The sequence below is a fragment of the Adiantum capillus-veneris genome, chromosome 16 (genome assembly GCF_014529385.1).
Source record: "Adiantum capillus-veneris isolate H3 chromosome 16, ASM1452938v2, whole genome shotgun sequence".
NCBI classification, from domain to species: Eukaryota; Viridiplantae; Streptophyta; class Polypodiopsida; order Polypodiales; family Pteridaceae; genus Adiantum; species Adiantum capillus-veneris.
This window is the reverse complement of record NC_140946.1, coordinates 125,287,044-125,308,197: the sequence shown is the minus strand read 5'-3', so window position 1 is coordinate 125,308,197 and position 21,154 is coordinate 125,287,044. Positions and strand designations below refer to the sequence as shown.

The window sequence follows — 21,154 nt, the reverse complement described above, 5'->3', positions numbered from 1 at the left end:
CTATTCCTATTGCTCCTCCACGATCCTCAATGATAGAGGGTGTGTTACACATTATCATTTATGGCGAATGAAAATCCTACTTTGATGATGTATCCTATATTAATGGCTACCTCTTCACCACCACCACCTGTCAAAGGTGGCAGCGGAAAATGCAATGAAGACAAAAACTGGCTCGTGATCCGGTGTACACCTCGATTCCGATCTAGAAGCAATGCCGAACACATGAACAAGGCACATCTGTGGAGAAGAAAGATCACTGAGGTAGAAAGAGATGGGACATCTGAGAATGAAAGAGAGAGAGAGAGAGAGAGAGAGAGAGAGAGAGAGAGAGAGAGAGGCTCTCCATGCTGATGACAAGCTGCTTATACAAGTGACCAAGGGTGGTCTAGCATAGATCTAACGTGCCCTATGGATAAACAGGAGGCACACACAACCACGATTGCTACTGACACTGCCAACTGCTCCTACACACGAGACCACTGACAAGGTCTCCACATGAGCATCACCTCCAACATGCTCTGAGAGCATACATCTTGTGCATCTCCTCCTAGCTAGATTTAGATCTAAATCTAGATCTCGGATGAGGAAACCTACCACTACATGGTCACAAGGCTTGTGAACGGCTGCCCTGAGGAGGTACTACACCGTAGAGAAAGTCCCTTGACACTGCAAGTGCTGCCCATCAAAAATGCCAGGGCTGATCTGAGAAACATTGATCAGCTGGCCAAAAAACACTAAGTGAATAACCTCCAATGCCAGCCAGTTGGGTCCAGATCTGCCCCCAACGTAAAACCGGTCCATAGGGCGGTAGACTTTGGCTTTCACCCGAAACTTTACTTTACTTGAACTTTAGGACACAACCGAACTTCACGATAAATATGCGATTGGAATTCAACACTTCAAAACATTTCACGACTTGGTAGCTAGAGCGCTACCAAGCAGACAATGACACCCTGTAGGCCCCAAACACTGGCGCCCCTTTCGGTATTACTTTATTCTTATTGAACTTGAGAAAAACCTGTAAACTTCTACAAGCTGTCCCACTTTTATTGGGCTAAAATTCCTCTACTCTAACCTGAAATTACAGCAAGCTGAATTCTCTGTTTTGCGATCCGATTCGCGAGTGTTGCGCTCCGCTCGCGAGCCGCTCACTTCTGTGGATAGCCCTCGAGCTCTCGCACCTATAGGGTCACTTGTCCCTTTAATTAGATGAGATTCCTCGCGGGAAATCTCTCTAAATTGTTCTGTACAAGCACCCAATGCTTTCCCGAGGCTCCCCTTGCAAATAAAAGATCCAAACGCTTCCACCTAACCCTCACCAAGCTGTCCATGGCTGTAATTGCAGATATTTGACCCAATTTTGCCAACAAAGCGACGCAAAAATTCCTGTAGGTCAAAAATACACGTCAAGGACACTTTCCCTTGTAGTATGGAAGCTTTCCAGTGAGCTGCAAGTCAATTTCAGCATGGTGTGATTCCCTGTTTTGTCAGTGTCAGGTGCCCAAAGCCCTGTTTAAGCATCCCACGGCTTTCCCGAGGCTCCCCTGGCAATGTCCTGCAGTTTAGGTGCGAAACCCTAACCCTGCAAAAAAACACAACAGACTGTAATTTTCTGTTTTGGATCGTTTTGGGCGGAGCCAACACGTCTACGCGTGTGTCAGACGCTCCCTCACGCAATGGGATAGTTTCCCAGTAAATCCGATCAGTTTTCGTGCGAGAAAACTCTCCGTTTTCGCATTCCTTCGCGATGGAACTATGCGTATTTGACGGGGATTAGCAATTAGCTAATCTGATTCCTATACAAAAGGCTCTTGCCTTTGGCAAACCGCATAAAACCCCCAGAACTGTACATGGTCATCTGAGAAGCCCAAATAGTGGGACATTACCATATGTACAAAGGGAAGTGAGAGATGCCCAAGAGCAAATCGTCACGCTATATAGAGCAAAGGAGAAGGCAAGCTTTCCATTAACGCTGTGATCATTTGCACCCACTACTCACACACACACTGTAGCACATTGTGGAGCAAAAATCAGCCCCGTCTCTCAAAATGGGCGCCCCTAGCTGGGATGAGCTTGGCAAGTACACCTCGAACCGCCAAGTGTCCAGTTTGCCTCTTTTAAGTTAATTTCCTAGTACCCACCAACTTATAAGTGTAGCGAGGGGCCTAAATGACTTTGAACTGAGCCTAGATACCCTTTTATTGCTTGGATTCCAGTGCCGACTCGTCCAACCATCTCGTGGCGACCTGCCCTTCCCGCATGCAGGTGAAACTCTCGGCCGTCGGCCGTTACACAGTGGCCACACAATGTCCGGCCATTTGTGACTGTGACTTCAAAAAGAGGGTCCCAAAAATAAAGTACAAATCATCGGAAAGAGACCAACAACTAAGGTAGCAATTGCCACGTCCTCGTGACATACCTCCCTCTTGAAATCGCAAACGTCCTCGATTGCATACCATATATACATGCCATTGATAATCTTGTGTTGTTAGCACGCTTTTATCATCGCATGTACCCGCAAGAAAGGTCATAACACATAGATACAAATGACTTAATGAGACCTTCATACTTTTGTCATATCCATCTATGATAGAAGTGAGCATAATACCTGAACACTTGAAGAGCGATGCAAACTTCTATTGCACTGAATCCATATGTACACTTGATGTGCTAGCTCTATCATTACCCCTCCTTTGCACACGTTGGGTTGAGGCATACGTGGGTTGTAACCCAAAGGCCTCAAGGTAAAGTTGCAATACATTCAGTGACACTTAACAATTCACATTCTTTCATCCACTTTGCATCCATAGGTGGATAGTTCTTGAACTTCACCAAATACCGTCTTGCAACTTTTCCTTTAATTTTTCTTTCTTTTGGCTTGTGCTCCAGAAGACTCGGTTGAATCTTCAGCTTTCTCTTCTCTTCCAGACTCCTCGGAAGCTTCAGGAGCCGCTTTTGCAAAGGACCTCTTTGCTCGTTTTTTCTTTGACATACCCCCTTTTGCGTTGCCCTGAAACCCATTGTCTTCTCCCTTTAACAAGGTATGACCAGTGTTGGCAACTTCCATAAGCTAAGTAAGGGTAGCCACTTTGTTCTTTGTACACTAATTTATGAGTCCTTTAGGTAGCCCACAACAATGCTTCTCATTCTGCTCAGTCAATGGCACAAACCTGTAGGAGGTTACTAAGAGCAACGCTTTACAGAACTTCCGATTATACTCCTATAAGTTCTTGCAAGTAGCGGCAGTAAGTTGGTGCTAATCCGTCATGACATCGGCTTCAAATTCATTTGACAACCACGCACATGCAAGCATTTGCTTGAAGTATACCCATGTGGCTGGTGCCTGTCCTTGCATCAATAGTGTCGTCCACCATGTGAGCGCATTGCCTTTCAAGAAAGTGGAAGCTTTCCAAATCTTAGAGGCCTCTGTAAAACTCCCTCCTGCACAAGTGTTAGAGTTACAGCATCGTTGCTTCGGCATTTTGTACAGCTAGTGATTGTCCCGGGTTGGCCATCCATCGCACATCATGTAGATTGCATGGACAGACACTTTTAGCACGTGTCCGGCCAGTCATTTTCTGATCCTGGCTGGTGCACACATTTTTAGCCATTTTTTAGATTTTATGTTTTTTGCACCAGTTACACATTTTGCCCTACCTCAACCTAAGATTCTATAAATAGAATGCTTAGGGTCTTATAGTCATTCAGATTGAGATTGTGTATTGAGAGCATCATTTGCACAGCACTTGTGTTTTCTCTCTCTCTCTCTCTCTCTCTCTCTCTCTCTCTCTCTCTCTCTCTCTCTCTCTCTCTCTCTCCAGTGTTTTCGGTGCGTGTGGCTCACACCCTTTCCAATGCTCACTCTCACATGGTATCAATCGCCAAGACGCGGAGAATCTCCATTGATCCTTCCTCTTGAGGCTAGCACTAGTGGAACCGGCCCGTGGGGCGGTAGGCCACGGGCCGGTAGGCGTTGGCTTTCACCCGAAATTCTTTACTTTAAACACACACAGAGCACTTTGCAAAGGTAACCTGTAACGGGGATTAACACCTAAGTCAAACACGGCTCGGACGCTAGAATGTTCCGAGCAGACACCGACAACCTGTAGACCCCAAAATTGGCACCCCTTTCAGTATTTCTTTATTCTTTAAAAGAGGGAATAAAACCTGTGATCTACGATGAGCTGCCCCGCACAATCTAGGCTAAGAAACACCTGCTCTGGCCCGATTTCGGTAGCATAACTATACTAGGACGCTTCACAGTCAATATCCCCACGCAATAGATGACTTTCCCGACGCATACAGACACTTTGCAAAACCTGGCGAGAATTTGCAGCACGCTGAATTCTCTGTTTTCTGCCCTGAAAATGCGCCAGATCACCTGTACAGCCGTCTCCTCGCGTCCCCGAACCTCTTGGGGGTATTAGGGTCCGTTTAGGGCCGAAACCCTAAACCTGCAAAAATACACAGCAGGCTGTAATTCCCTGTTTTGGGCTCCGTTTCACGTGCCGATCGCATCTGTAGCAAGACCTCGAGCTCCCGCACCTGTAGGGCTACTTGCCCTTTGAATTAGACGAGATTTCTCACGTGAAACCTCTCCGAATTCACCTGTTAGTGGCTAGCTAATCCAATACCTGTGCAAGAGGCTCTTGCCTCGGCAATCGCGCATGAACCCACATAACTGCACATTGGTCAAATGAAAAGCCCACTAGAGGGACATAACATATTGCTCATAGGGGAGAGAGAGAGCAGTGCATAGCGTGCAGGGCATCACTCCTGGCACCACACTGTACATAAGAGGGAAAGGAAGCACTCCATAGCTCTTAACCAGTGACAGTTTGCAAATGAGGCCTCTCCCAGCATAAATTCAGCGCCACTTCTTCTTGCATGAGGAAAGTGCACAAAAATGTGCCACTTGGCGTGTTTACAGGCCATTTCCCGTTTCGGGGTTTCCGCCTAAAAATCTCCTGAACGGTTGCCCAGTTGACTTCGCGGCAGAGTTGTAAAGTGTTCCCCTAGTCATACCGGAGGTAATGACGCGAACACATTTTGTGGCCCAAAATAGTAGTTCCATAAATTTTAGGAAATGATTCTGTTGGGCTCCCTGTGGTCATCTCACCATCTATCCTCATTGGGACCGCATCCAAAAGTGCAATGTGGCCCAACTGTCGGATACTTTCCGTTGGTAAACTGAGGTGGCCGTGAACTCTCACCAACCTCGAACACTGGAGGAATAGTATGTCTGTCCTATGAAGAGGAACCCTCTTCTCTCGCGTTGTTTCTCCTGTCAGCCATAGTGTAATTCCAAGTTCCTGTCCTCTCTGTCGTCACCAAAAAATTAGCCCAGGCTCACTTCTTGAGGAAAAAGTGACTCTGTCCCGGCAACGGAACCATGAAAACCGGCCCGCAGGGCGGTGGACTTTGGCTTTCACCCGAAACTTTACTTTACTTGAACTTTAGGACACAAAGGAACTTCACGAATAAACCTATGACTGGAATTCAACACTTCAAAATATTTCACGACTTGTTAGCTAGAGCGCTACCAAGCAAATAGCGACACCCTGTAGGCCCCAAAGACTGGCGCCCCTTTCGGTATTTCTTTATTCTTATTAAACTTGAGAAAAAATTGTAAACTTCTACAAGCTCCCCACTTTTATCGAGCTGAAATTCCTCTACTCTAACCCAATTCCGACAACATCACCACAATAGAAGTCTCCACGAACAAAATCCCAAGTACACGGTGACTTTCCACACACTCTAGAGCACTTTACAAACCTGGTGAGATATTACAGCACGCTGAATTCTCTGTTTTGCACTCCGATTTACGTGCCGATCACTTCTGTGGATAGCCCTCGAGCTCTCGCACCTATAGGGTCACTTGTCCCTTGAATTTAGACGAGATTCCTCGCTGAAAATCTCTCTAAATTGTCATGTACAAGCACCCAATGCTTTCCCGAGGTTCCCCTCGCAAATAAACAGTCTGAATGCTTCCATCCAAACCTGTCCATGACCGTAATTGCAAGTTTTTGACCCAATTTCGCCAACATAACAGCACAAAAATCCCTATAGGTCAAAGGACACGAAGCTTTCCAGTGAGCTGCACGTCAATTTCAACATGTTGTAATTCCCTGTTATGACACTGTCAGGTGCCCAAAGCCCTATTTAAGCATCCCACAACTTTCCCAAGCCCTGGCAATGTCCTGCAGTTTAGGTGCGAAAGCCTAAGCCTGCAGAAAAACCAAGCAGGCTGTAATTTTCTGTTTTGGGATTGTTTTGCGCGGAGCGAACACGTCTACGCGTGTGTCAAACGCTCCCGCACACAATGGGACAGTTCCCCAGTAAATTCGACGAGTTTTCACGCAAGAAAACTCTCTGTTTTCGCATTCCTTCGCGATGGAACTGTGCGTATTTGAAGGGGATTAGCAATTAGCTAATCCGATTCTTGTACAGAAGGCTCTTGCCTTTGGCAAACGCGTATAAAACCCCCAAACTATACAGTCATCTGAGAAGCCCAACTAGTGAGGCATTACCATACGTGCAAAGGGGAGAGAGATGCGTGAGAGCAAATCGTCATGCTACGTAGAGCAAGGGAGAAGGCAAGCTTTTCATTAAAGTTGTGATCACCTGCACCCACTACGCGCACACACACTGTAGCACACTGTGGAGAAAAAATCAGCCCCCCAACTGGGATGAGCTTGGCAAGTGCACTTGGAGCCGCCAAGTGTCCAGTTTGCCACTTTTGAGTTAATTTCCTAGTATCCACCAACTTAGCAGTGTAGCGAGGGGCCTAAATGACATTAAATTGAGCCTAGACACCCTTTTACTGCTCGGATTGAGTGCCGACTGGCCCGACTATCTCGTGGTGACCTACCCTTCCCGACTGCGAGTGAAACTCTTGGCCGTCAGCCGTTTCACATTGGCCACACAATGTCCAACCGTTTGTGACTTCAAAAAGAGGGTCCTAAAAATTAAATAAAAATCATTAGAAAGAAACCACCAACTAAGGTTAGCAATTGCCACGTCCTCGTGACATAAGGGCTGCCCCCTAAAGGCAGCCCCCTCCAATGGGCTTTACTGCTGTGTCTAAGGTGACCCCCCCTACTTCATATATATGACCATAGGCTGCTGGCTGCCTGACCCATATCTCCAGCCCCACGACCTTGGGAAAAGGAAGAAAATAGGAGAATAATGAGAGAGGGCAACAGATGCCCATAGAGCTGCCTTGGAGGAAGAATCCCACTAAATGCGAAGAGTATACACTAGCACTGTCCAAATAGTTGTCAAAACGGTGGATGTAGGGGAGGATTGAGAGCCTAAACACTCTCTCTCTCTCTCTCTCTCTCTCTCTCTCTCCCCCCCCCCCCCCCCCCTAAAGAAAAGAAAGGTTGATTCTATTACGTGAAAGTCATCCAAAACGCCCAAACGGTGCCTATTCTGAGTGCAAGTACATCACTCTTTATATAGCAGGCCCAAAGGCATCAAACGGAAAACTAGATATGGCCAAACGGTAAAGAGGGGATGCTGAAACGGGCCCGTGGGGCCGTAGGCTTTGGCTTTCACCCGAAATTCTTTACTTCAGACACACACACAGAGCACTTCTGAAAGGTAACCTGCGACAGGAATTAACACTTAAGCACACACACGGCTCGGAAGCTAGAATGCTCAGAGCAGACGCCGACAACCTGTAGACCCCAAAATTGGGGCTCCTTTCGGTATTTCTTTATTCTTTAAGAGGGTAATTACAAAGAAGAGTCCTGGGAATTCTTTACCTGTATCCAGCTAGATAAATACCACTTGTTCTGGTGAAATTTCGGCAACATAACAGCCCCAAAACTTGCTCGAAACCAATTCCCCTGCTAGAACTCGCTTCCATTGGCATAAACCCTCTGATTCCTGCCCAAAAACAGTAAATTCAGCTCGCTGTGTTTACTGGTTTTTGCCCTGTTTTCAGCCCTAGTCAGTCCCCAAACTGCCCTCTAGCAGTGGATTCCCTTGCTAGAACTCGCTTCCACTGGCATAAACCCTCTGATTCTTGCCCAAAAACAGTAAATTCAGCTCGTTGTATCTACTGGTTTTTGCCCTGTTTTCAGCCCTAAACAGTCCCCAAACTGCCCTCTAGCAGTGGGGCACTATTCCCAAGGGTTCTAGCGTCCGTATGGCTGAAAAACAGTCAAAATACAGTGCATAATCAGCGCTGAAATTGCACCTGTACGGTGAGGTTATCACCCTCACCGGTGCCTGCTTTTGGAGTAGCAATTAGCTACTCCTGTTCCTGCTCAAAGAGGCTCTTGTCTCGGCACTAAAGCATGAAACCACACAACTGTACATCGGTCAAATGAAGAGCCCTCTTGTGGGGCATCCATAACTTCACGCAAGGGGGGGGGGGAGAGAGAGAGAGAGAGAGAGAGAGAGAGAGAGAGAGAGAGAGAGAGAGAAAGCAGTGTGGTGTGTGCAGGTCATCGTTCCTAGCACCACACTGTACATAGAGTGGAAAGCATGCACTCCATAGCTCTTAACCTGTGACACGAGGTTGCAAAATGAGCCTCCCAGCTATAAATTCAGCGCCCATTTTTCTGCAAGAGGCAATTGCACCATTTTGTGCCACTTGGTGCGATTACAAGCATTTTCCCGTTTCGAGGTTGCCGCCTAAAATCTCCCGACTGGTTGCCCAGTTGACTTTGTGGCAGCGTTGTAAAATGTTCCCCTTGTCATTCCGAAGGTAATGACGCAAACACATTTCATGGCCCAAAATAGCAGTTCCCTAATTTTTAGAAGATGCTTCCGTTGGGCTCCCACTAGTCTTCTGACCATCTATCCCATTGGGACCGCATCCAAAAATGCAATGTGGCCCAACTGTCAAGTACTTTCCTTTGGTGATCCCCCCTTGGCTTTATGCCTTTATTGAGTTCACTTCCTAGTATCCACCAACTTCCTAAGTGCGGGGGGGGGGGGGCTACATGATCTTGAACTGAGCCTAGACATCCTCTTACTATACGCATTCCAGTGCCGACCAACTTCCCATCTGCGGGTGAAACTACCGTTCACATTGGCCATACAATGTCCAACCATTTACAACTTCAAAAAGAGGGTCTCAAACTCAAAAATAAAACAAAAATCATTGAAAAGAAACCAACAACTAAAGTTAGCAATTGCCACGTTCTCGTGACATACCCCCCTCTTGAAATCGTAAACGTCCTCGATTGCATACCATAAATACACGCCACTGATGATCTTGTTTTGTTAGCACTCTTTTATCATCGCATGTATCCGTAAGAAAGGTCATAACACATAAATACAAATGACTTAATGAGACCTTCATACTTTTGTCATTTCCAGCTATTACACTGAATTCATATGTACATTTGATGTGCTAGCCCTATCATTACCCCTCCTTTGCACACGTTGGGTTGGGGCTTAAGTACGTTGTAACCCAAAGGCTTCAAGGTAAAGCTGCAATACATTTGGTAACTCTGACAGTTCATGCTCTTCCATCCACTTTGCATCCATAGGCAAATAGTTCTTGAACTTCACCAAGTAGCGTCTTGTAACCTGTCCTTTAACTTTTCTGTCCTTATGTGCCAAAACTTGCTCAGGTACCAGGATCTCATCAAGTTCCTCAACTTCTGGTTGATCCTCGTCTGGCATATCTTCTGGCACATCACCCACGAAGGGTCTTAGAAGACTCACATGAAACGCATTATGAATCTTCCACGCATCATGCAATTTCAGCATGTAAGCCATGTACCAAACTATTGACGTGTCACAGCCTAAAGAATGGAGCCAACTTACAGATGACGTGGCTGTCCGAGAGCAGAAACCCTAACCCTAATGTTGGAAACCCTAACCCTAAAACCTGCAAACCCTAATTCTAAAAACCCTAAGAAGAACAAGTAATAGAAGAAGAAGTCCTACCCACTTATGGGGACCCCGTCCGATGGGACCCCAAGTGACATAAACCCTAATTCTAGAAACCCTAAGAAGAACAAGTAATAGAAGAAGAAGTCCTACCCACTTATGGGGACCCCGTCCGATGGGACCCCAAGTGACATAAAGGCATTAAAAATAAAGCAGAACACGCTCAAAAGACTTTGCACATCAAAATATGATGATGTGGCACTTGTACGGACGTTCCAAAATTCGCGGCAGATTTTTAGGGAAATTCCGAAATTTTAGGAAAGTGATTTTTTGGGGTCAGCTTTTCATATTTGATGCTTTTAGGCTTTGGGCCTTTAAATATGAGCCTTGGGGGCCCTCTCTGGCACTTTTTTAGCGCGCAGATTACAAAGCAGGTGCTCCCCGGCTGTTGTACTTTGCGAATCAGCCATAATATAAAGAAATACCAAAAGGGGCGCAAAGGTTTGGAGCCAATACTCTCTGGGTAGAATTCCGCCACTCCGTGTCGCGTGTCGTCTCTCTCATCTCTCAGTTCAGTTGTTATTGAAGTGCTAAAAGTCTATTCAGTCTGTTCTTTTCTATTAGCACATGGTGCCTGCCTTGTGACAGTGGTATCAAAGCATCAGGCGTGTGCTTTTTTGAAAGCATACCGGTCCTACAAGAGAGCAAATAGAGCTATTGGAATTATTATGTGAGGTATCTTCGCCCTCCAACCCGGACTTATTAAGCACTCCCACCCATACTTCATCGCGCATCGGGCGCGTTCCCGTCTTCACCGCTCATGTCTTACAGGGCATAAGCCAATTAAGATCATCTTGCAAGAGAAGAATCCAGGTTTGTTTCAAGTCACTGTTTTTCTCAGAAGCAGTGCCATGCAGATGTTGATGTCTACAGCTACTAAGGAGCATACTCCAAGTACTTGGCAAGCTTTCAAGAAAAAAAAAAAAATTTTGCCCGAAGTTATATGGTTTCTGACATCTTCCTTCGGAGTGCAACTTCTAGCAGAGTGGGTGTTAGGTGCAGCGGAATGAATGTTGTATTTTTTCAAGATTAGTGATCTTTATTGCTCAAGGTTCCTTTTAGTTCTTTAGGGAAAGAGAGAGCTTTCCGTCTTGTAGAGTGTTGTGGTCACAAACAAAGTGAGTGGATTGTGCGTGCAAGTGAATGAGACTGAGAGAAGGGGAGAGAAGAGATACGACACCAAGAGGTTGTAAAACCCTCCTCCGAAGGCCCCACTCTCGTCGGTGAGAGTGGTCTACTTGATTGCACAAAAGCGTACAATGCGAATGCAATGGACTGATGCAATGGGACTATGCCGATGACGACGACGGTGATGACGACGGCGACTTAGGCTGAAATCTGTGACTTTCTTGGTGGTTGGAAATGACTGTTTCTCGCTGTTTTAGTGGCTGAAAAATGACTGTTTTGACGGGGTCGACAAGGTGATGAAAAACGTTGCTGTCATCTGCTCTTTGACTGCGTTTTTGGGGGAGAAGTTCCTTGCTGAAAAACGCTGGGACAGCAGAGGGTTTCTTGCTGAAAATTGCAGGTTTTCAAGTGCTTAATAAACCCTTACCCGGCTATGGTGATCTGCTGCAATTGCTTGATGAAAACGCTGCCTTGGCTGAGGTTTTCTCTGGCATTAGTAGTTGCAAAAAACACTGATCTGACCAAGCAAAAACGCTAGCTCTTCCTGCTTGCGGGCGATAGTTGCATGGGATGAAAACGCTAGGCAGCCAATGGATTGGGCGATGGCAGATCTTGGAAACGCCAGGGAGGGAGAGGTAGTCTATGATGGAAACGCTGGCCTTGTGGGAGTGGCCTCTCCAAGGGAATGGAGAGGGTTCTACTGAGAGAGGGTGGGACACATGTTGCTTGGGGAAGCCTGCTGTGTCTTTGCTCATTTGCCAATTAGTGCTAACTTGGGTTTGCTTATAAATTAACTTACCCAATTTGCCCTACTGAGTACCCAACAAAAGTCACTTAATAAATAAGTGAAAAATGTCAAAAATAGGAGAAAATGGGATAAAGTCATCTGAAAAATCCCCAAACTGACTCTGATGGAATCTGATGGAAATGCTTATGCTTATGCAAGGTGCAACCAGAGGATATGCATCTAAACTGAGTGACTAGGCATGCACGGTCTACGAATAGACTCACAAAAGTGCCAGATCACTTCTAATCTAACTTGACTGGACTTGACGGAAACCCTGCTATGGTGTAGCTTGTCCACGAACACATAGGGTTGGGATGTGTCACGTGACGGTGGGGTATCCTGAAATGCTTGCCATGGAAACCCTAGCAGATTATAACTTGAAATTTCTCGACATCTCTCAGTAGATGTCTATTCACGAGCAGATGACCTTGGAGGTTCGATGTGATTGCTATCTCTTGGGACTACCATCACCGCTAAAGAAACACTGTCTGTCCAAGAGCTCATGGACCATGTTGTTCTCGGCTACGACCTGATGGAAGGAACCTAACCCTAATTTTTGGTGCAGGTTTCAAGATGGAAAGTCAGTCGACTTTTCGAGCTCAACTGATGTCAAGATTGCTTTTTAAGTTTGAAATCTGTTTGAGAACTTGTTTGGTGATCCTGTTTGGAATTTGTTTGAAATGGATGGTATCTGTTTTGAACTTGTTTTGGTGCCGATTTGAATTGTTTGACTCTGGTTTTAATAATGGTTTCAATGATTGGTGATTTTACTCCTGGGTGGAGTAGTGAGAAGTGATGTTTGAGAGTGCTTGTTCATACTCATGGCCTGGACCCTTGTGGTTATTTGCGGGGGGGGTATTGAATGATTGAAAAGTGTTGTTTTTACTCATGGCCCGGACCCTTGTGGTTATTTACGGGGGGAGTATTGTTGTTGTTACTCATGGCCCGGACCCTTGTGGTTATTTACGGGGGGAGTATTGTTGTTGTTACTCATGACCCGGATCCTTGAGGTTATTTACGAGGAGAGTATTGTTGTTGTTACTCATGGCCCGGACCTGCATGGTTATTTACGGGGGGAGTATTAAGAAGTCTGAGCAGTGGTTACTCTCAGCACCTCCAAACGACGCAGGCTGCGGTCTAGGGGGTGTTTGGTTGTAAAAGGCCTCTATATCTCATGGCCCGGACCTTTTTAGGTTATTTGCGGGAGGAGTGATGAGGGAGTCGTTGAACAACTCATGGCCCGGACCTAGATGGTTATTTGCAGAAGGGGTGTTCATCTGCGGCTTTATGTTTCTATGTCTTGTAACATGCATATGTAAGCATTTGTGTTGCATTGTGGTGTGCCAACTACTGAATATTCCTAATTGGATGAGATTGCTTGGGTATGTAATTTTAGTGCGTCAAGACACCCGTGGAAGATCAGTACGGTCTGGGTGTGATGGCTAATTTTACTACACCGAAATATCAAGAGTTCCGATCTGGACGAAAGGAGAAGCTAACTCCTTGATCAAAAGTGCAGAAAGGAGAAGTAAACTCCTTGATCAAAACAGCCGAAAGGAGAAGCTAACTCCTTGATCAAAAGAGCAGAAAGGCGAAGCTAACTCCTTAATAAAATGAGCAAATTGATTGTCCCTCGGAATGACCCTCGGAAATTTTTTAGCTAACTTGAGTTGTTTTGCAGATATGTTGTAATCGCGGACAATTACTCCCTTTCAAGAAGGGGAGATGTAACAAACTACTAACGTGTCAAAGCCTAAAGAATGGAGCCACCTTACAGATGACGTGGCTGCCCGAGAGCAAAAACCCTAACCCTAATTTTTGCCAGAAACCCTAACTGCTGAAACCCTAATTCTGGAAACCCTAACCCTAAAACCTGCAAACCCTAATTCTAGAAACCCTAAGAAGAACAAGTAACAGAAGAAGAAGTCCTACAACTTATGGGGGCCCCGTCCGATGGGGCCCCAAGTGACATAAAGGCATTAAAAATAAAGCAGAACACGCTCAAAAGACTTTGCACATCAAAATATGATGATGTGGCACCTGTACGAACGTTCCGGAATTCGCAGCGGATTTTTAGGGAAATTCCGAAATTTTAAGAAAGTGATTTTTTGGGGTCAGCTTTTCATATTTGATGCTTTTAGGCTTTGGGCCTTTAAATATGAGCCTTGGGGGCCCTCTCTGGCACCTTTTTAGCGCGCAAATTGCAGAGCAGGTGCTCCCTGACTGTTGTACTTTGCGAATCAGCAGTAATATAAAGAAACACCGAAAGGAGCGCCAGGGTTTGGGGCCAATACTCTCTGGGGTGGAATTTCGCCACTCCGTGTCGCGTGTCGTCTCTCTCTCTCTCAGTTCCAAGGTGGTGAGGTACATAAGGTACGGTACGTATTCGGTACGTCTTGTACGTAGTACCGAATGGATAGAGTTGTTAGGTACGTAAAATTCGTATGTTTTTTTTTTCTAAAAGCCAAAAACCTACAATACGGTCCATACTTGATAAAAATTTCACAAGTATCACTTCAAGCATGTTAGTTCACTATTCTACAAACCAAGGGAAAGGTTTCATACAAATACCAGAAGCAAGTCGCGACTCCTTGCTCGACATTCAATGAATCAACATTGAAGTGACAAGAACAGATACAACTCAAATATACACAACCTAAAATTTGCAGTTTCACAACAAACTAGTTACTATAGAGAACTTGTAAGTTCACATTGATCATGATTTGCCAATTTGCACACAAAAAATTGATGGGCGAACTCAATTTTGCAGACCCGCTGTGGTTTTTTCCCCAACAAAAAAATGATTGTACAGTACGGATCCGTACGGTAAGGTACGTACGTACGGATCCTACCTTGCTCAGTTCAGTTGTTATTGAAGTGCTAAACGGTTGTTCAGTCTGTTCTTTTCTATTGGCGCGTGGTGCCCGCCTTGTGACAAGCCACATCGCTGATCTTGTCAAGCATTGAAAAGGCCCATAGTAACGCATGCTGAGCTTAGGAAACAGTCGTTCCTTGCCCTTCATCTTCTTTAACCTTGCCTTTTCGAACCTTAACCGAACCCAATCACCAAGTGATAAGAGCAATTCACGACGGTGACGATTAGCAGCCTTTTTCTGTTTTGCCCAAGTCTTCTCCAAGGCAACTTTAATTTTCTTGTACATTTCATCCATGTTCTCAACATAACAATCTGCCACAAAGATCTTGTCCTTCATATGCAAAATGGGAGGAACTTTTTTGTCGCCTTCAACAATCTCAAAAGGTGCCTTGCCATTCGACGAATGCACCGTATTATTGTATGCATACTCAAGCATAGGCAAATACTGTTCCCACTTGCCCTTATTATCTGACACAGCATTTCAGTAGATCTAAGACAGTAGAATTAGCCTCTTCTGACTGCCCATCAGTTTGTGGATGAAACGAAGACGAGAACTTGAGCGTAGTGCCCATGTTCTCAAACGATCCTCTCCAAAACAAACTTGTCATGCGAGGATCACGATCACTGACAATCGATTGTGGGATATCATGTTACTTAAATACATTGTACATGAACAAGCGTGCCATTTGATCAGATTTTATCTTCTTCCTGATAAGGATAAAATGGGCTTTCTTGCAGAACCTGCAAATAATGGTCCATATACCATCATTCCCTGTTGGCGTCCTTGGAAGATCAAAGATAAAGTCCATAGCAATGCTTTCCCATGGCTTATCCGGAATCGGCAGTGGTTGTAACAACCCTCGTGCCTTTTGCTGTCAATCTTGACCTTTTGGCAAATCACATCTCTCCTCAAGGTAGGCCAATAGAAGAATGTCTCTACCGCTTTAACTGTCGCATCAATACCACGATGCCCTTCATACGGTGGGACATGACTCTCTTCCATGACCTTATGTCGCAATGGCCTAGTGACACAAAGTCTGCCATGCATCATCATAAAATCATCTCTGAGGAGGTAGTGCTCATGATGTTGTCCCTCTTGTAATTGTTCAAAGATCCTTACAAAATCTTCATCAGTAGCATATTGTTCCTTCATGTCATCAAGCTCATGATGATAAGGAATTGACACAGCTGAAATTTCTGGATTCCTTGATAATGCATCAGCCACAACATTCTTCTTGCCTTCCATATGCACAATCTGGAAGTGGAAAAAAAGAAAGAATGTTTGCCCATCACATTTGCTTTTCGGATAGCTTTGATTGTGTCAAGAAGTATCGCAAGGTCTGATGGTCTGTTTGGACAACAAAATCAGCACCTAAGAGGTAGTGCTTCCAGCTAGAAAGCGCATGAATCACGGCCAAGAGCTCTTTCTCATAGACTTGCATAGTTCTCTCTGGCCCTTGCAAAATTCGGCTTTCATAAGCTACTACCCGTCCATCTTGCATTAGCACTGCTCTGATGCTACTACCACACGTGTCACATTGGACCACAAATGACTTCCTGAGGTCTGGCAAAACAATTACTAGATCTGAAGTCAAGTTTTCTTTTAAGAGACTAAAAGTTAAAATCACCTTTTGAGTCCATCTGAAAGTGACCTCTTTCTTTTGCAAAGCGTGAAGAGGTGATGCTATCTCTGCAAAATTCCTGATAAACCTTCTATAGTAGGAACACAATCCCAAGAAGCTTCTAACATCGTGCACAGTCTTCAAGTCTGGCCATGTCTTAATAGCTTTGACCTTTGCGGGATCCATTCTGACACCATCCTTTAAGACTATGTGGCCAAGAAAGTGAACCTCTTCAAGGAAGAATTAACTTTTCTTAGGATTGACAAGTAGCCTATGACTGTGCAGCTCTTCGAACACAATGGTCAAGTGACGTCTATGCTCCTCTTCATTCTTCGAATAGACTATCATGTCATCGAAGAACGTCCCAACAAACTATCGATGCGAGCGGAAAATCCGGTCCATCATTCTGTTGAATGTGGCAGGAGTATTTATTAGCCCGAACGGCATCACTAGAAACTCATAAAGACCAAATGTCGTTCTAAACGGAGTCTTGTGCACATTCTCTGGTCTCAGGGTTGTCCACGTCCATCGAACGGAACGTCCCGTCCGGGTTCCGTCCGATCAAAAAAAAGTGACCGTTGGCGGACTTTTTTGACTGTTTTTACAGCCGTTTTGTAGCGCCACGTGCTGGCAGTTTTTGAACGTTAAAAATTGAACGTTGGGGGCCTTGGAGCCTTGGCCCTTGGGGCATCATAAGCCAATGTGCCATCCCACCCCCCCCCCCCCCAACATACACACACACACACACACACAAAGCCACATGGGCTATGGCCATGGCACATGGAATTTGAATTTTGAAGCATGCTCTCTCTTTAACCCTCTTCTCCCTCTCTCCTCAAAACCTATATAAGGTTGCCCACCCTCTCTTCTTCTCCATATATCCCTCAAGCTCTCTCATTCATCTCCTTCCCTACTCAAGCTCCCTCAAGCTCTATCCATTCATCAAGGGCCAAGGCTTCAAGCTTTGGCACTCCATCAAGTCTTCAAGCTCTCCATTACTCCTTCAAGCTCCCTTCATCTCCTTCAAGCTCTCCATTGTTCCTTCAAGGCTCAAGCTTTCTTCATCTCCTTCAAGCTCTCCATTATTCCTTAAGCTCCCTTCATCTCCATCCATCTCCTTCAAGCTCTCCATTACTCTAAAGTTCTCTCATCACTCCCCATCCCTCGAGCTCTCCATAATGCCGCCCGCTCTTCATGAAGCCTTCAACAAGCATTGCCGCTACTTTGAAAGGGTGAAGAACAAGCAAAATGTTTGCAAATGGTATTGCAAATATTGCCCGAAGACCATGACCTCAAGCTCCACCCGCCTTATCATCCACTTGACCAAGGTGGGAGGGGAAGCGGGTCCTTGTCCGAATATCCCCGACGACATTCTCCAAGAGTGCAAAGCAAAGTATCTCCCCTTGAAGACGCGCAAGGCGGTTGCAAAGGCATCGGAGGAGATGGTTCCGCCCGACCATGATCTCTCCGATTCAGGAGAGGATGCTTCTCCATCAATGTCCGTTGCATCCGGCGGCGCTACCATGGCCTCCACCGAGGGTGGTAGCGTCTCAAAGAAGAGCAAAAGAAGTCATGGTGGGCGGCCTCCAAAGCAAGCTACTCTTGCACAAACGGTGGGTGGAACTTCCGGTCCATTGTCTTTCCTCAAAGAGAGGCAACGACAAGCGGAGATAGAGATTGCACGCACCATCATTGAGTGCAATCTCTCTTTTCATATTCTTCGCACAGATCGTTGGAAACGCATGGTGAAGGCTATTGCCGCGGTTGGTCCATGTGAAGGGTGGACGGGAGTGTCATACCATGACATGCGCACCAAAAAGCTTGATGAAGAGAGGGCACGAATCGACAAGTCTCTTGACCCCGTGCGTGCCGGATGGGTAAAGTATGGTTGCTCTATTCTCACCGATGGATGGAGTGACCGCAAGAAGAGGGGAATCATTAATATCCTTGTCTCATGCCCTCTTGGCACCTACTTCTTGCGAGCGGTTGATGCGGGAGCAAGGGGGAAAAAGGTCACGGGTGCCTTCATTTACCGCCACATTCGTCAAGCCATAAAAGAGGTAAAAAATTTTATTCCACTCTCAAGTATCTACTATTTTCAATTTTGTCTTTTGCCTTGGCTCTTCTCACTTTCCCCTCTTTCTCCATATGTAGATCGGTCCAAGCAACGTCATTCAAGTAATCACTGACAATGCCTCCAATTGTGCTTCCATGGCCAAAAAGCTAGAGGCGGAGTATCCACACATAGTATGGACTCCATGTGCATCACATTGCATTGACCTCCTCTTGGAGGACATTGGCGACCTACCTTGGGTAAAGGACATTCTATCCCAAGCCCTCTCCATCGTCAACTTCATCAACAAAAAGGTGAGAGTACTTGCGATATATCGCACTTACTCCGGCTTGGAGTTGAAGAAGCCTTCCGCAACACGCTTTGCCGCTATGTGGCTCCTCCTTGAGCGCCTCTATGATGTGCAAACCAACTTGCAAAAGACAATGGTCTCGGATGAGTTCAAAGCATGGATTGAAGAAGAGACCCAATCATCCCAACAAGATGCAAAGGCCATCCAACGGCTTTGCTTGAAGGAGGAGTTTTGGCAAGAGGTCAAGGGTCTTGTCATGGTGGTATTGCCATTGTATAAGGTGCTTCGGATGACCGACATGGAAGGGTCTACCATAGGTCTCCTTTACCACTTCATGGAGGAGGCTTACAAGGAGATTGAGAGATCCACCATTCTTGATGGAGCACCCGATGGTTCACGGTAAACATATCACCTTATGATTTATGTACATTGTAAGTTGTCTTTTTCTATCTACGGTTCTACCCTTCCATGCTTGACTATCTTTCTCTATCTCTTTGTAGTGATGTATTGGAGGACTCTCCAAAGAGAGATGACATTCTCTTCCTTGTTAAAAAGCGGTGGGATTGGATGAGGCGACCAATCCATGGCTTTGCCGCCCTCTTGCATCCGGCTTTCAAAAAGCCATCAATCTTTGCGGATCAAGCACGTCAAGAGGAGCGCGACAAGTACCTTCCAAAGATACTCAATGAAGAACACCATGGAGAGTTTCTCCAAGAGCTCATCAACTATGGAGACCAAAGAGGCACGGCATTCGCTTCCTCGGTGTGTTGGAAGAGGGATTCGTTAGTGAAGCCTCTTTTTTGGTGGAAATGTTTTGGCTATCAATTGCCTCACCTTCAAAGGGTGGCATTGAGGGTTCTTGGACAGGTATATCATATATATTAATAATTATACATAATACCATACCATAAATTATAAATTTATAATCTCAATCATGTCATCATTTGACATTCATCATTCATGTGACATGTCACATAAGTCACCTCTCAATTGAAAATTCCCACAATTCAAATCTCATGCCTCTCTTCTATCATCTATGTGCTCTAGGATTGCTCATCGGGTGCATGTGAGCGGAATTGGTCAGCGTATTCTCTTATACACACCAAGATCCGCAACAAGCTTTCTACGAAGCAATTGGAGCGGCTTATCTATTGTCGCTCCAATTTACGCATGTTGAGGTCCATGCACGAGATGCCAATGGCTAGGCAGGTAATTGAGTTGGCTACATCATACTCTTTATTTATGCTTTCACATGTATGATGTAATATGTATGATGTATCATGTGCTCATATTTTTGGCATACCAAATTGCTAACTCCATTAATCTTCTTGCATGTTGTAAATGACAAATAGGTGAATGTAGATGAATGCAAGCTCTCCATTGAGACTCTTAAGAGTCTCAACAAAGATCGCGATCCAGAGGAGGAGCAAATATTTTGAGACCTCTACTTGGAGTTGGAGGAGATTGATTGCCGTGTCTCTCGCACACGGTCCCGCAAGAAGGTGGTTGTGCGAGCTTTGGCAACTACAGGTAGAGGAGCTTCCACTTCGGTTGCTCGTGGGAGTGGAAGAGCGTCGGCACGAACACCCAGAACCTATGTGCGGTGAGGCTCGGGTAGCGGATCTACTATAGCGGACACCACTTTGGAGAATGTGTCCATTTCTAGACCTGCGGATCCTAGAGAGTCAGAGTTTGATGATGAGGGCAATATCCTTAGTGAGGGAGATTATGGTCTTGCATCCAGTGCATCTGATGCAAGTAGTGATGAGGATGATGCAGCTACCTCTGGCTCAAGCTCTAGCTCAAGCTCGGACCACAACTCCGGTGATGAGAGCGATATGAGCACTTAGAACTCTCTCTTTATGCTTTAAAGTTTGTACCCATGGGCCATGAGACTATGAGTTGTGTCACTACTTTTTTGTACTACTTTTTGTCACTTGTATCTCTCGAGCCTCGACTCTCTACTTATGTAATGAATTATGAAATCAAATGCAATCATGATCATCTTTTTTCGAACATTGCCGTTTCCAATGTCCATGGCCAAATCTTTAATGTTCTTACTTGTAAGACATCTCCTTTGAGTTGTATGTACTTAATACTAAGTAGTTACTCATAATAGAGTAAAAGCTCTGAAAAATATATGATTTATTTTTTTGCATCGTACGTTACGTCAACGTACGTCTAACTTTTTTTAGTTCGATTAGTACCGCACGTCTTCGTACGTGTAACCATCGTACGTGACCGTACGTGTCAACTATGTCTAGTCTTATATGAATTTGATGGTACCCACTCTTAAGGTCTATCCTGCTGAAAATTGCAGCACCCTCTAAACGATCGAGAATATCATCAATCCTGGGAATAGGAAACCTATTCTTGATGGTATTCTTATTCAACGCACGGTAATCAATACACATGCGCCATGAGCCATCCTTTTTCTTGTCACATGCACATCTAACCCTATGTG

General features: G+C 45.4%; 2 protein-coding genes across 3 annotated transcripts in view; one reads left to right on the top strand and one right to left on the bottom strand.

Moving 5' to 3' along the window:
* LOC147439819 (Metallo-hydrolase/oxidoreductase superfamily protein) overlaps positions 1–21,154 on the bottom strand; it is a 73,944-nt gene that overhangs the window by 47,951 nt on the left and 4,839 nt on the right. The gene's annotated exons all lie outside the window — the stretch shown is intronic.
* Positions 17,140–19,194, top strand: LOC147439820 (uncharacterized). The gene is made up of 2 exons (XM_086485563.1): positions 17,140–18,387; positions 18,482–19,194. Exons 1-2 carry the CDS (start codon positions 17,506–17,508, stop codon positions 19,091–19,093), a joined length of 1,494 nt encoding a protein of 497 aa, XP_086341689.1. The 5' UTR covers positions 17,140–17,505; the 3' UTR covers positions 19,094–19,194.

Bases quoted from the DNA above. Each gene is read 5' to 3' on its own strand.
- LOC147439820 (XM_086485563.1), top strand. From the start codon at position 17,506: ATGCCGCCCGCTCTTCATGAAGCCTTCAACAAGCATTGCCGCTACTTT. The intron at 18,388-18,481 runs GTAAAAAATTTT...CTCCATATGTAG, and splicing joins TTCGTCAAGCCATAAAAGAG to ATCGGTCCAAGCAACGTCAT.